We start from the raw sequence: 14,764 nt of genomic DNA, 5'->3' as shown, positions 1-14,764 counted from the left end.
ATGAAGGATCGAATTTCAGATCCTCAGCTGGCTGCCTTGTTGCTAGCCCTACGAAAGTTTTATCCGAATGACATGGTGACAGCGCATTCCGTCATTACACTTTTGGGTCTCATGTCGTCTGGCCACTCTGTGGTTCCGCACATGCGCAGAACACAGCGATGGTTTGCCAAACTACGACCGGACTAAGTGAGGCATCGTCGTCGGTTGTTGGTAGTTCCCCTCTTGCGCAGCGCGAACCTGCACTATTGGAGGACGCAAGGGGTTCCAATAGGCAGTGTCCTCCTACATTCCAGTGTTTACAGGCGCTTGTTTGACTGGATGGGGAGGGACATGCCAGGCTCAGGCGGTCGGGGGTGTGTGGCCTCCCTCGGGACGCCCCATCAACCTCCTAGAGTTGGAGACAGATCTACTGGTTCAGACCAGGCGGGCTGTCAATCATATTGATAGCCCCGGATAGCCCAGCGGCTCTGAGGTACACAGAGATGACGCAAATGTTGATTGCGCCATCATGGTTATAATATTGTTTATGGTTTAAAAAAATGTCACATTCACGTATTTGAGCTTAAAACAATACAGTAAGTCCTTTTATTCAACCATATATCCACAAAAGGAACATATAAGACCACAGAACAACAAGATTTCCAGAGTTATGAACCTAATTTTTAAGCCAAATATAATTTCTCTGTCCTAAAAAGATGTTGGTTGTGAGAACAACCACTCACTAACCAGGTTGCCATTCAACCTTTTTATGTGAGTAAAGAACGTTGGATTTAAAAAAGTCACAACAGGCCTTTTGGAAACAGCAAATTGTGTTAACAACTTTCCAAATGTCAACAAAACACAAAAGGCAAGACAAGGTGGGAACACTGTTTATGGAAAATTAATTACACGAGAAATGGCAGTGGAAACACCTTCATACTCAAATGTTAATATAATAACCATCATATCAAAGTAAACTTGGAATCACGTGATGGTAACATCTCTAGTTGAAAAATGCGCATATCGTTTTAGAAAATTTGCATGAAAATCTGTCGCCCAATTGGATAAAAACCTAGCTACTGTGATAAAGAGAAAGTTCATTTAATTTGTGACATTTCATCCAACATAAGGGACAGTACACTGACTTACAAATTTCAAAAAGTAAAATCTACTCTAGAAAAAAATGTCAGAAATGCATTGAGAACAGGAGAATTCTGGGATATATCCAATAGCTGGGACAATCTTTAATTGTGTCCACTATATGGGGCAAACAAAAATAATCACACTTTGAATCTGGGGCACATGGCATAGTTATATCAGGAGTCCACTTAGCAGAAGACTCAATATTATACGGTGCTGTAATAGGCACTAGTCATTGCTTCTTGCTGGGTTTGGCCAATAGGGCAGGATCGATGTCCTCTGCAGAAAGCCCTACGGTGGAGAAAAGGCGAGCAGCGCGCTCGGACAGGGTTCCCCCACACTTCATCCCCCGTGCAATCAGTTCCGCCTTTAGCCTGTCCAACCCCAAAGTCTCCAACTCCTTGTCTGAGTGCACTGCCTGGAGGTCTAAGGGCCCATCTTCACACTGCATACCAGGGGAGAAACACACATGAGTTCATCTTTAAAAGTAACTGTTCATTACACTGTTCTATTTTGCATGACTGCAGTTGGTCTTTAAACATATTTGGTCATCCCAACATCTCATTTGCATTATGCTCACAAGGAAAGCTGTTTAATTTCTGGGATGACCCAGAACAATGAAGGAGCATGTATGGGTGGATAATGAAAATGGAAAACATTAAATAATGAACTAACAAGGCCCAAGAGGACAAATCTTGAGTGGAACATAAAAAAACTCACAGCGGCTTGGTTGACGCTACTCTGAGCTACGCTTAGATTGTCGGTCTTTGGGAATGTTTCTTCTGTGGGGACCACCTCCTTCTGCTCCCCACTACCACTGGTAGCAAAAGCTGCTGCCTCTGCTTGAGATTGTGTCTGCACCTCGGCTGGGCTCTCTGGAGAGCTGGGTCCTGAGATGGAGTTGCTGCTTGCCCTAGGAGCTTCCGGAGTTGCCGTTTGTTCCGCTCTGCTCTGAGAGGCTGATGTGTGAGCTGACGTTGCTCCCGTTACGGGACAATCGGGTACCCCTGAACCGGAAGCAGATGTGGAGGGAGAGTTCCCGCTGTCGCTTGAATCATCGTCATCCTCAGAGCTGTCGAGGTCATCCAGGCCACCAACACCCGTCCTGTAATATCCAAAACATTTCACTATCAGTTACCCATGACATTTTTTTGGCATGTTTTAATTTTAAGAAGCTTTAAAGATTATTATTTACAAAAAAATGTTAAACCAAGGTGACAAAGCTCATTCACCAAAAGCATTTCTTCTTGCTTTTCCCTTGGCCTTTGTTTGGAGGTGGCTTTTTGCGTTTCGGTGCCTCGTCTACTTTCACTAGTCCGCTGGAAGAGGCTTGCATTCCTAAAAAACAGACTGTTAGACTCACCCTATAATTAGTTCTATGGAACATTTACATTTACATTTTACATTTAAGTCATTTAGCAGACGCTCTTATCCAGAGCGACTTACAAATTGGTGCGTTCACCTTAAGACATCCAGTGGAACAGCCACTTTACAATAGTGCATCTAAATCTTTTAAGGGGGGTGAGAAGGATTACTTTATCCTATCCTAGGTATTCCTGAAAGAGGTGGGGTTTCAGGTGTCTCCGGAAGGAGAACAAACAGCTCTTTACATTGTAATCATTTTCCACAGCACAGATCATTAAGAAACGTATATACAGCACCAGTCAAAAGTTTGAATACACCTACTCATTCAAGGGTTTTAATTTATTTGGACTATTTTCTAGATGATAGAATAATAGTGAAGACAACAAAACTATGAAATAACATATGGAATCATGTAGTAAGCAAAAAAGTGTTATAAAATATATTTTGATTTGTCTATTTGAGATTCTTCTCAATCGCTGCAGAAGGCTGTGGTAGCCATGCTGGTTAAGCGTGCCTTGAATTCTAAATAAATCACTGACAGTGTCACCAGTAAAGCACCCCCAAGCCATAACACCTCCTGCTCCATGCTTTACAGTGGGAAATACACATACAGAGATCACCCGTTCACCGACACTGCGTCTCACAAAGACACGGCCGTTGGAACCAAAAATCTCCAATTTGGACTCATCAGACCGGTCTAATATCCATCGCTCGCGTTTCTTGGCCCAAGGAAGTCTCTTCTTATTATTGGTGTCCTTTAGTGTCGGTTTCTTTGCAGCAATTCGACCATGAAGGCCTATTTCAGTCTCCTCTGAACAGTTGACGTTGAGATGGGTCTGTTACTCGAATTCTGTGAAGCATTTATTTGGGCTGGAATTTCTGAGGCTGGTAACTCTAATGAACTTATCCTCTGCAGCAGAGGCAACTCTAGGTCTTCCAATCCTGCGGTCCTCATGAAAGCCAGTTTCATGATAGCGCTTGATGGTTTTTGTGACTGCATTTGAAGAAACCTTCTAAGTTCTTGAAATGTTCCATAATGACTGACCTTCATGTCTTAGAGGTGACTGAGGGACTGTCATTTCTCTTTGCTTATTTGAGCTGTTGAGATGCAGCACCTTAGACAGCTGCGCCACTCGGGAGCCATAATATGGACTTGGTCTTTTACCAAATAGGTCTAGGCGCTGCATCTCAGTGCTAGAGGCGTCACTACAGACACTCTGGTTCGACTCTGTAAAGCCCCCTCTACCTTGTCACAACACAACTGATTGGCTCAAATGCATTAAGGAAATAAATTCCACAAATTAACTTTTAACAAGGCACACCTTAATTGAAATGCATTCCACGTGACTACCTCATGAATTTGGTTGACAGAATGTCAAGAGCGTGCAAAGCTGTCAAGGCAGAGAGGGGCTACTTTGAAGAATCTAACATCTAAAACATATTTTGATTTGTTTAACAGTTTTTCGATTACTACATGATCACATGTTATTTCATAGCTTTGATGTCTTCACTATTATTACAATGTAGAAAATAGTAAAAATAAAGAAAAATCCTTGAATGAGTAGGTGTTCAAAAACTTGTGCCCAGTAGTGCATATATAAACATATCTCCATAAAAATTACACCAGAGGCTCTGCACTGTTTGGCCCTGTGCAGCTTCCGTGTGTCTCAGAGGGGTTGGGTGAAAAACAAACATTACCATTCTTACAAATGGACAATAAACATACTATTCTACCATTTCATTCTAAATATCCATTTGAAATTCGTGCCTTTTAAAACTGAGTCCTCCAGGCGTTCTGAGAGATCGTGGCACTGCTTCTCGTACTCTGGGTCTGTAAAGTGATGCTTGGGCTCGGCCAGCTTCCTCTGCAGTCTCTCCAGACGCCTTTGCTCTTTCTCTGCCTCGCGGTCTGCCTGCTTCTTAAGCCACTCTGCCATCCTGAAGACACACACACAATATGACTACCTATTTATTCATCCCATTGTACCAAAAGTGCAAACTGACGATCAAATTCAACAGGTGAGCTTCATCAAAAAAACCTATTTAGAAAAATAATTCAAATACCAGATAAAATTGAGTCTGTGGTTGACTATCTTACTCTTTCTCATGGTTGACATCTCTTAGTCTCCTTCCGCTTAGGTCTCTGCAGGCTTCGCGGTTTGTGGTCTTCTCAATTTGTGCCCCAAGAGCCCTAAGCATAGACCCAAAACCTGCCAGTTACAAATAATGGAACAGTTAGTTCTTCATTTACTCACTTATTCAGAATAATGTAAGCAACATTTCACACCTGTCCACTAACTTTAGGCTTAACAGTAAATTATAATTTTCTTAAGTAGCTAGCTAACTAGAAGTTCTAGTAATGAACCTGTTACTGTAAGTCTAAGGGACTAGCAGACTTTAATAACTACTTAGTTACCTCCTTTCCCTCCACAGAGACGAGGCTCCAGTCGATACACCGCTCCAGCCTGCAATTTATCATCAAGCTCTGATAGTCGTCCATTATTCTTGACATAGAGATCCGATGATGGGATTCCCTGAAAAGTATAGAAGAAACATTAGGCAAGTAGCTAGCTAGTAGGGATGTAATGATTGAACAACAAACATTTGAACCGGAGACCGATGTGAAATATATGAGTGCGGTTGGTCTTCAGGACTCCAAACCGATCCAAATGTAGCATAGGCCAGGAAATCGATTCAAACGTTACGAATCACAAGTTCCATTTTTTGTTGTTGCTCAAGTGACTTTCTACCTTCGGAAAATAACTAATCTTTGGTAACAACTGCCTTCTCTCCTTCAGTGTAGAACTAAGCATTTAATTGTGTTGACAGTCATTGAGCTACAACCCCAGGCAATATCAGTAGCCAAGTCAAATCGCACGCTGTATGCAGCTTTGCGCGCTGACCAACGAGAGGTAGGCTTATTCCTGATCTGGCACATCTATGAGTCACCTTTAGCTCATCAGGATACACACATTTTTCACCTTTATTTAACCAGGTAGGCAAGTTGAGAACAAGTTCTCATTTACAATTGCGACCGTGCCAAGATAAAGCAAAGCAGTTCGACACATACAATGACACAGTTACACATGGAGTAAAACAAACATACAGTCAATAATACAGTATAAACAAGTCTATATACGATGTGAGCAAATGAGGTGAGATAAGGGAGGTAAATGCAAAAAAAGGCCATGGTGGCAAAGTAAATACAATATAGCAAGTAAAATACTGGAATGGTAGATTTGCAGTGGAAGAATGTGCAAAGTAGAAATAAAAATAATGGGGTGCAAAGGAGCAAAATAAATAAATAAAAAATAAATACAGTAGGGAGAGAGGTAGTTGTTTGGGCTCAATTATAGTTGGGCTATGTACAGGTGCAGTAATCTGTGAGCTGCTCTAACAGTTGGTGCTTAAATCTAGTGACGGAGATAAGTGTTTCCAGTTTCAGAGATGTTTGTAGTTCGTTCCAGTCATTGGCAGCAGAGAACTGGAAGGAGAGGCGGCCAAAGAAAGAATTGGTTTTGGGGGTGACTAGAGAGATATACCTGCTGGAGCACGTGCTAAAGGTGGGAGATGCTATGGTGACCAGCGAGCTGAGATAAGGGGGGACTTTACCTAGCAGGGTCTTGTAGATGAAATGGAGCCAGTGGGTTTGGCGACGAGTATGAAGCGAGGGCCAGCCAACGAGAGCGTACAGGTCGCAATGGTGGGTAGTATATGGGGCTTTGGTGACAAAACGGATTGCACTGTGATAGACTGCATCCAATTTGTTGAGTAGGGTATTGGAGGCTATTTTGTAAATGACATCGCCAAAGTCGAGAATTGGTAGGATGGTCAGTTTTACAAGGATATGTTTGGCAGCATGAGTGAAGGATGCTTTGTTGCGAAATAGGAAGCCAATTCTAGATTTAACTTTGGATTGGAGATGTTTGATGTGGGTCTGGAAGGAGAGTTTACAGTCTAACCAGACACCTAGGTATTTGTAGTTGTCCACGTATTCTAAGTCAGAGCCGTCCAGAGTAGTGATGTTGGACAGGCGGGCAGGTAGCGATCGGTTGAAGAGCATGCATTTAGTTTTACTTGTATTTAAGAGCAATTGGAGGCCACGGAAGGAGAGTTGTATGGCATTGAAGCTTACCTGGAGGGTTGTTAACAGTGTCCAAAGAAGGGCCAGAAGTATACAGAATGGTGTCGTCTGCGTAGAGGTGGATCAGAGACTCACCAGCAGCAAGAGCGACATCATTGATGTATACAGAGAAGAGAGTCGGTCCAAGAATTGAACCCTGTGGCACCCCCATAGAGACTGCCAGAGGTCCGGACAGCAGACCCTCCGATTTGACACACTGAACTCTATCAGAGAAATACTTGGTGAACCAGGCGAGGCAATCATTTGAGAAACCAAGGCTGTCGATTCTGCCGATGAGGATGTGGTGATTGACAGAGTCGAAAGCCTTGGCCAGATCAATGAATACGTCTGCACAGTAATGTTTCTTATCGATGGCGGTTAAGATGTCGTTTAGGACCTTGAGCGTGGCTGAGGAGCACCCATGACCAGCTCTTAAACCAGATTGCATAGCAGCGAATATATGGTGAGATTCGAAATGGTCGGTAATCTGTTTGTTGACTTGGCTTTCGAAGACCTTAGAAAGGCAGGGTAGGATAGATATAGGTATGTAGAAGTTTGGGTCAAGAGTGTCCTCCCCTTTGAAGAGGGGGATGACCGCAGCTGCTTTTCAATCTTTGGGAATCTCAGATGACACGAAAGAGAGGTTGAACAGGCTAGTAATAGGGGTGGCAACAATTTCGGCAGATCATTTTAGAAAGAAAGGGTCCAGATTGTCTAGCCCGGCTGATTTGTAGGGGTCCAGATTTTGCAGCTCTTTCAGTACATCAGCTGACTGGATTTGGGAGAAGGAGAAATGGGGAAGGCTTGGGCGAGTTGCTGTGGGGGGTGTAGTACTGTTGAGTAGCCAGCCGTAGAAAAATGCTTATTGAAATTCTCAATTATGGTGGATTTATCAGTGGTGACAGTGTTTCCCATCTTCAGTGCAGTGGGCAGCTGGGAGGAGGTGTTCTTATTCTCCATGGACTTTACAGTGTCCCAGAACTTTTTTGAGTTAGTGTTGCAGGAAGCAAATTTCTGCTTGAAAAAGCTAGCCTTGGCTTTTCTAACTGCCTGTGTATAATGGTTTCTAGCTTCCCTGAACAGCTGCATATCACGGGGGCTGTTCGATGCTAATGCAGAACGCCATAGGATGTTTTTGTGTTGGTTAAGGGCAGTCAGGTCTGGGGAGAACCAAGGGCTATATCTGTTCCTGGTTCTACATTTCTTGAATGGGGCATGCTTATTTAAGATGGTTAGGAAGGCATTTAAAACAAATACCCAGGCATCCTCTACTGACGGGATGAGATCAATATCCTTCCAGGATACCCCGGCCAGATCGATTAGAGAGGCCTGCTCGCTGAAGTGTTTCAGGGAGCGTTTGACAGTGATGAGTGGAAGTCGTTTGACCGCTGACCCATTACGGATGCAGGCAATGAGGCAGTGATCGCTGATCTCTTGGTTGAAGACAGCAGAGGTGTATTTAGAGGGCAAGTTGGTTAGGATGATATCTATGAGGGTGCCTGTGTTTAAGGCTTTGGGGAGGTACCTGGTAGGTTCATTGATAATTTGTGTGAGATTGAGGGCATCAAGCTTAGATTGTAGGATGGCTGGGGTGTTAAGCATGTTCCAGTTTAGGTCGCCTAGCAGCACGAGCTCTGAAGATCGATGGGGGGCAATCAGTTCACATATGGTGTCCAGAGCACAGCTGGGGGCAGAGGGTGGTCTATAGCAGGCGGCAACGGTGAGAGACTTGTTTTTAGAGAGGTGGATTTTAAAAGTAGAAGTTCAAATTTTTGGGGTACAGACCTGGATAGTAGGACAGAACTCTGCAGGCTAACACCGCCCCCTTTGGCAGTTCTATCTTGTCTGAAAATGTTGTAGTTTGGGATTAAAATGTCAGAATTTTTGGTGGTCTTCCTAAACCAGGATTCAGACACAGCTAGAACATCCGGGTTGGCAGAGTGTGCTAAAGCAGTGAATAGAACAAACTTAGGGAGGAGGCTTCTAATGTTAACATGCATGAAACCAAGGCTATTACGGTTACAGAAGTCATCAAAAGAGAGTGCCTGGGGAATAGGAGTGGAGCTAGGCACTGCAGGGCCTGGATTCACCTCTACATCGCCAGAGGAGGAGTAGGATAAGGGTACGGCTAAAAGCAATAAGAATTGGTCGTCTAGAACGTCTGGAACAGAGAGTAAAAGGAGGTTTCTGGGGGCGATAAAATAGCTTCAAGGTATAATGTACAGACAAAGGTATGGTAGAATGTGAATACAGTGGAGGTAAACCTAGGTATTGAGTGATGAAGAGAGAGATATTGTCTCTAGAAACATCATTGAACCCAGGAGATGTCATCGCATGTGTGGGTGGTGGAACTAATAGGTTGGATAAGGTATAGTGAGCAGGACTAGAGGCTCTACAGTGAAATAAGCCAATAAACACTAACCAGAACAGCAATGGACAAGGCATATTGACATTAAGGAAAGGCATGCTTAGTTGAGTGATCAAAAGGGTCCAGTGAGTAGAGAGGTTGGTTGGGGGTCACGGCGATTTAGACAGCTAGCCGGGCCATCGGTAGCAAGCTAGCATAGGATGGAGGTCTGTTATTAGCCACCTCGTGCGTTTCAGTCGGTAGGATTAGTGGGGTTCCGTGTGGTAGAGGGGATGAATCCAAATCACACACAAAAGAAACAATAGATAGTTATAGAGGCCTAAGAAGAATAAATAATAAAAAAATAAATTTGCCGATAGGTCTATTCAGATAGCAGCCGATAAGACAGCTAACGGTTAGCGGGCCACAGATGGGCATTCAGGTAACGTTGCGACGGAGGATGATGATTGAGATTATTCGATTTTACTTTGTTCAGGTTCACCATCAGAAATGGTGTCACTTGAAAACAGAGTGCACACACACACACAAAAAGTGGTGCAGCGCCCTAAGGCACTGCATGTCAGTGCAAGAGGCTTCACTACAGTCCCTGGTTCAAATCCAGGCTGTATCACATCCAGTCGTGATTGGAAGTCGCATAAGGTGGCCCACAATTGGCCCAGCGGTGTCCGGGGTGGGCCATAATTGTAAATATGAATTGGTTCTCCACCCACTTGCCTAGTTTAAAAAATATATTTTTAAAAAGTGAACTTTAAGTATTCAGACCCCTTGACTTTTCCACATTTTGTTATGTTACTGCCTTATTCTGGATTTTAACAAATGTTTCCTTTTTTTTTTTTTAAATAAACACTAAAATAACACATTTACATAAGTTTCAGACCCTTTACTTTACTTTGTTGAACAACCTTTGGCAGCAATTAAGACTCGAGTCTTCTTGGATATGACTTATTTAGCTACCAGCACTTCATGGTTGAAGCAGGAGAAAAGAAGCTCAATCAAGAGTGTCAAAACTTCCAAACGGTCTAAACCATTTGATGAGACGGGGGTGAAATCCAAATTCATGCCATTTATTCATTGACCATGTCGTCGATATTTTTTAAAGATAACTATATATAGATATATATATTGATACATTACTAGCGCTAAGACTTTAAATCTGATGGTGATTTCAGCTGAAAAGTTAGGAGTGTGCACTTTCGAAAGCGGTGCGCAAACAGCCTAAGAAAGCGGTGTGCAACATTCTAAATGGTCTGAAAATACGAAAGTGGTGGTGGAAGGTGTAAAGACAGGACACATTTTTCCTGTTTTATTTCCGGTGGCTCGCCATTATAGAAAGCAAATGAGGAAAATGATGCCTCTGCAGCCTGAATGGAAGATGCTTTATGTACGAGCCGGTCCACGGGGTACACGAGTGTAGTACCAGGAACGCACATCAATCCTAGATGATTGTGCAGATCTAGCGCCCACTATCGACTGCCTAGGCCATATAAAACATAATCTCATTAACAATTGTGATTACCTTGGTCAAAGATTATGGATATACTGAAAAGATGCATGTCTCTCCGCCCAAATAATGGGTCGTGGTCCGCAAAGAGGCACAGCGGGCTGTCTAGCTCCAGCCTATCCTTTTATCTGGATTGGTGGATAAATCTCATTATTATACTCCTTTTTTTAGATATTAAAATGAGAGTAGTTGATGTCAACCGCCTGTATTCAATGGAGAGAGATGCTATGCTACTAGCTTCATTACATGAATATGCATAGCCATTTAAAGACAACCCCGACAGTGTTTTATCTCACATTTGACGGGATGCCACGTGTCCTACTTATATCAGTACACTCTTAATCTGTGCATTACAAAACTTCTATCAAATAACCTCACGTACCAAATAAGCCATAAAAAAATGGTGACCAAATTCGACACTCTCATTGACCTCCACACAAAAACTCCTTTCTTGGAGGGCAAACCAAAAAACGCCACCTGCTGGAGGGAGACAGACTTTCCGTCGAGTTGGGCCTCTCTGCCTTTGTAAGGGAGGAGACTTCAGTTCCTTTCTTTGGCCAAATCACTCCCCTCTGCTAATGTCACCCATGTTTACCATGGCCCCCAAAAACATTTGTGTTCTCAACGATTTTTACGACAGGCTATTTTGACTTTGTTTCTGTGGATTCTAGTTGACATCAGTTTAAGCACCGCCTTCGCCCAATCCGGATTCATCCAAATAATCAATGATGAAAACCCAAAAACCAAGAAAAACTGCTACTCTTTATTAAAAGTGCTTTGTCATTGTACAAATACAATAAAGGCATAACATATATTCCTTTAGCAAGACAGTTTTCTTAACATAAATATACTTTCCAGATTCCTAGATCTAGTCAAAATTAAACTGGTTAATGACCTTCAATGCTGTCTTTGAGATGGAAAGAGAGTAAGCTGGATAAATGAATCTGGAATTTCTATTTTAGTTAAATATATGCGACCAAATAGAGACATCTCTTTGCATCCATCTGTTAAGTCTGGCCTTGCATTCATCCAAATTATTCCAGACACTGAAAGTCTCACTTATCTTGACATCTTTGGTAATATGTATACCTCGGTATTTGTCTGTGGATTTAATTGGAATATCATGAGCCACCACAAGGTGACAGTCATGTAAGAGCCACTAATTCACACTTCCTTAATTGAAGGTGTAAAACGTAAGCTTTGGGAAATCGTTTTATGGTTCGGAGAGCTTTTGGAACCTGGACAATATTTCTCAAAAACAAACTGCCAGCTGATTTATGAAAATCTGGTCATCAAAAACACTCAGCTGTTCAATATCAGAATTCTTGATAAGAATTGACAGCATTTCTGCAGCCATAAGTAAGAGTGAGAAATAGAGCAGCCTTGATTAATTCCACAACTTATGTTAAATCGTGGAGAAGTCCCTAGTGTTAAGAACACTGAGCTATTAGTGTTTTGATAAAAGGATCTAATCATGTTCCTAAACTTTCCCCCAAAACCATAAAGCTCCAAAGGACAGAAAATAAGGGTGTTCAACCATGTCAAATGTTTTGTAAAAATCAAGAAAAAGAGTAAATTCATAATTTATCAGATTCAAGCAAGTCTTGGACCAAGTGTAGGTTGTTCTACTTGGGCTTTGACAGATTCTTGCTGTTTCATCTATACACAAGAGATTATCAGATTATCAAAAATAAACTGAACCAGCACTTGTCGAAAGCGGTGTGCAACATCCCAAGTTGTCCAAAAATGGTGGTGGAAGATGTTTTAAGACAGAACAGGAAAAATATGTGTACTATTTCCAGCAGCTTGCCATTACAGAAAGCAAATGAGGAAAGATGCTTTATGTACGAGCCGGTCCACAAGTGTATTACCGGGAACGCACATCAATCCTAGATGATTGTGCAGATCTAGCACCCACTATCGGCTGCCTAGGCTATATACAACGTTCTCTCATTAACAATTGTGATTACCTTTGTCAAAGATTATGGATATACTGACAAGATTACACGTCTCTCCGCCCAAATAATGGGTTGTGGTCCGCAAAGAAGCACAGCGGGCTGTCTAGCTCCTGCCTATCCTTCATCTGGATTGGTGGATAAATCTCACTACTGTACTCCTTTTTTATATATTAAAATGAGGGTTGTTGAACCAGCACTTGCACCCCCCCCCCTTTCTATCTCGGACTCTAATGATGGCTACTTTGAGGAAAATGTTAATTTAGATGCAAGTGATATGTGTTTGTCCCACCTAGCTATTTTAAGATTAAAGCACCAACTGTAAATCACTCTGGATTACAACATCTGCTAAATCAGGGGTTCTCAAACTTTTTCCAGTTGGGGCCCCCACTTCCAGCATCCTCCACACGGTTTGGTGGAGAGAATTTTGCAGGGTTAAAGCTTATTTCCAGCAATTCTACAAATTGTCATGTGGAGGACAAAAAAAAGGTCGCTTTAAAACTGCAATTCTATACATTTGTCTATGTCTAATGTGTATTCATGTAATATTTGTGTGACTAAAATATTACAACAATATCTATGGGCAAAAAAAAACTTTAAAAAACACTGCTGACATAGGCTAGTTGATCTGGACATTTCTGACAAGTTATAAATAGTTATCTAAAAAGGTATGCAACGACAAACATGACATTAGTGTTTTGATAAAAGGATCTAATCATGTTCCTGAACTTTCCTCCAAAACCATAAAGCTCCAAAGGACAGAAATTAAGGGTGTTCAACCAATTTGTAAGTCGCTCTGGATAAGAGCGTCTGCTAAATGACTTAAATGTAAATGTAAATGTCAAATGTTTTAAAAAAGAAAATCAAGAAAAAGAGTAAATCCATCATTTATCAGAAAAGAGCAAGTCTTGGACCGAGCGTGTTGTTCTACTTGGGCTTTGACAGATTCTTGCTGTTTCATCTGTACACAAGAGATTAACAAAAAATAAAAAACTGAACCAGCACTTGCACCCCCCCTTCTAGCTCTGACTCTAATGATGGCTACTTTGAGGAAAATGTCCATTTATATGCATGTGATATGTGGTTGTCGCCCATTGCAATTTTAGGATTAAAGCACTAAATGTAAATAACTCTAAATTACAGCAGCTGCTAAATCAGGGGTTCTCAAAAGTTTTCCAATTGGGGCCCCCACTTCCAGCATTGGGTAACATCCCGCGCCCCCCACGTCTATTTCTATCAGCAAAAGCACAGTCCATGACACAAACCGTTCACACCCCTCTTGTTGGTGGAAATTATTTTGCAGGGCTAAAAAAAAATTCCTTCCAATTCTACAAATTGTCATGTGGCGCACAAAAACAAAGTGCAGTTTTAAAGCTACTTTTTGTTTTGCAATTCTATACAATTTGCTGTCTAATGTAGTGTATTCATGTAATATTTGAGTGACTAAAAAATTACAACAATACCTATGGGCAAAAAAACAAAACTACATTAAAAACACTGCTGACATAGGCTAGTTGATCAATGACAAACATGACAAGAGGACCCGATGGTGCACTACTCAATTTCGAAATTGCACATTGTGCATTCTACTATTACAACTTTCAAGAGTACGTTTAAAGCCGGACGGAGTTCTTTATAAACCCACCAATAAGTTTGGGAACCATGTGCTAAATGACTAAAATGTTGAAAAATATTTCGTTATTGAATCGCATCGGAGCCCATCTAACGTTAAATGCGTATCGAATCGTCTTGAAAGGAAAATACGCACATCCCTACTAGTATTAGTAATGCCAGTACTAGCTAGCTAGTTATAAAGAAAAGTACAGCGCAGAAAATACTACGTATTTTCAAATCCTGGTTGGCAAAGTGTGTTAAACTAGATCGCTAGCTAGCTTCCGCTAATACCGCGTTAGTTATCTAGTTACCAGTAACTAGCTTGTTGGATGTAGAACCTATGAAGTAATATTTCAGTTGAATTGATAACACGACCATTTTGATACCAACCTTTTCTTTCGTAAAAATATCAACTAGATCACGAACAGATGCTCCAGTAGGAAAAGAAGCGTTGCAAAAATGAAGACGTGGACCAGAAAGAAACAACTCCATGATGTTGCCAAAGATAGAACAGAAATGTAAGGATACTTTGTCGAGCTAATACCGGATATTTACGCTGACGTCAAAATGTTTTATGCCACGGAAGCCGGATAGCTTAAAACAAAAACGTAACGTGACGATGTAGCGTTTTTTAAGGGCTTTGTTTTTTATACTAATTTTGCCACCACAAATGTAATGAGTTCGTTATTGTTATACACAGTACGAATTTGATTATTGTG

General features: G+C 41.7%; 1 protein-coding gene across 1 annotated transcript; it reads right to left on the bottom strand.

Moving 5' to 3' along the window:
* Window positions 1–853: 853 nt before the first annotated feature.
* LOC135560196 (splicing regulator SDE2-like) lies at window positions 854–14,612 on the bottom strand. The gene is made up of 7 exons (XM_065001606.1): window positions 14,436–14,612; window positions 4,901–5,018; window positions 4,583–4,694; window positions 4,253–4,422; window positions 2,352–2,457; window positions 1,840–2,224; window positions 854–1,564 (listed from the first exon to the last, which is right to left on the bottom strand). Exons 1-7 carry the CDS (start codon window positions 14,535–14,537, stop codon window positions 1,352–1,354), a joined length of 1,206 nt encoding a protein of 401 aa, XP_064857678.1. The 5' UTR covers window positions 14,538–14,612; the 3' UTR covers window positions 854–1,351.
* Between the last annotated feature and the right edge of the window lie 152 nt (window positions 14,613–14,764).

Source organism: Oncorhynchus nerka, linkage group LG15 (genome assembly GCF_034236695.1).
Source record: "Oncorhynchus nerka isolate Pitt River linkage group LG15, Oner_Uvic_2.0, whole genome shotgun sequence".
Taxonomy (NCBI): domain Eukaryota; kingdom Metazoa; phylum Chordata; class Actinopteri; order Salmoniformes; family Salmonidae; genus Oncorhynchus; species Oncorhynchus nerka.
The sequence above is the reverse complement of the archived record's forward strand: the minus strand, read 5'-3'. Positions and strand labels throughout refer to the sequence as shown.

What these genes read in the sequence shown, in the direction of transcription:
- LOC135560196 (XM_065001606.1), bottom strand. Translation starts at nt 14,537, where the DNA reads ATGGAGTTGTTTCTTTCTGGTCCACGTCTTCATTTTTGCAACGCTTCT. An exon ending in GGAGGACTCAGTTTTAAAAG is followed by an intron (nt 2,458 to 4,252) that starts GCACGAATTTCA and finishes TCTGTTTTTTAG; the next exon opens with GAATGCAAGCCTCTTCCAGC. An exon ending in GTAGCGTCAACCAAGCCGCT is followed by an intron (nt 1,565 to 1,839) that starts GTGAGTTTTTTT and finishes CCTGGTATGCAG; the next exon opens with TGTGAAGATGGGCCCTTAGA.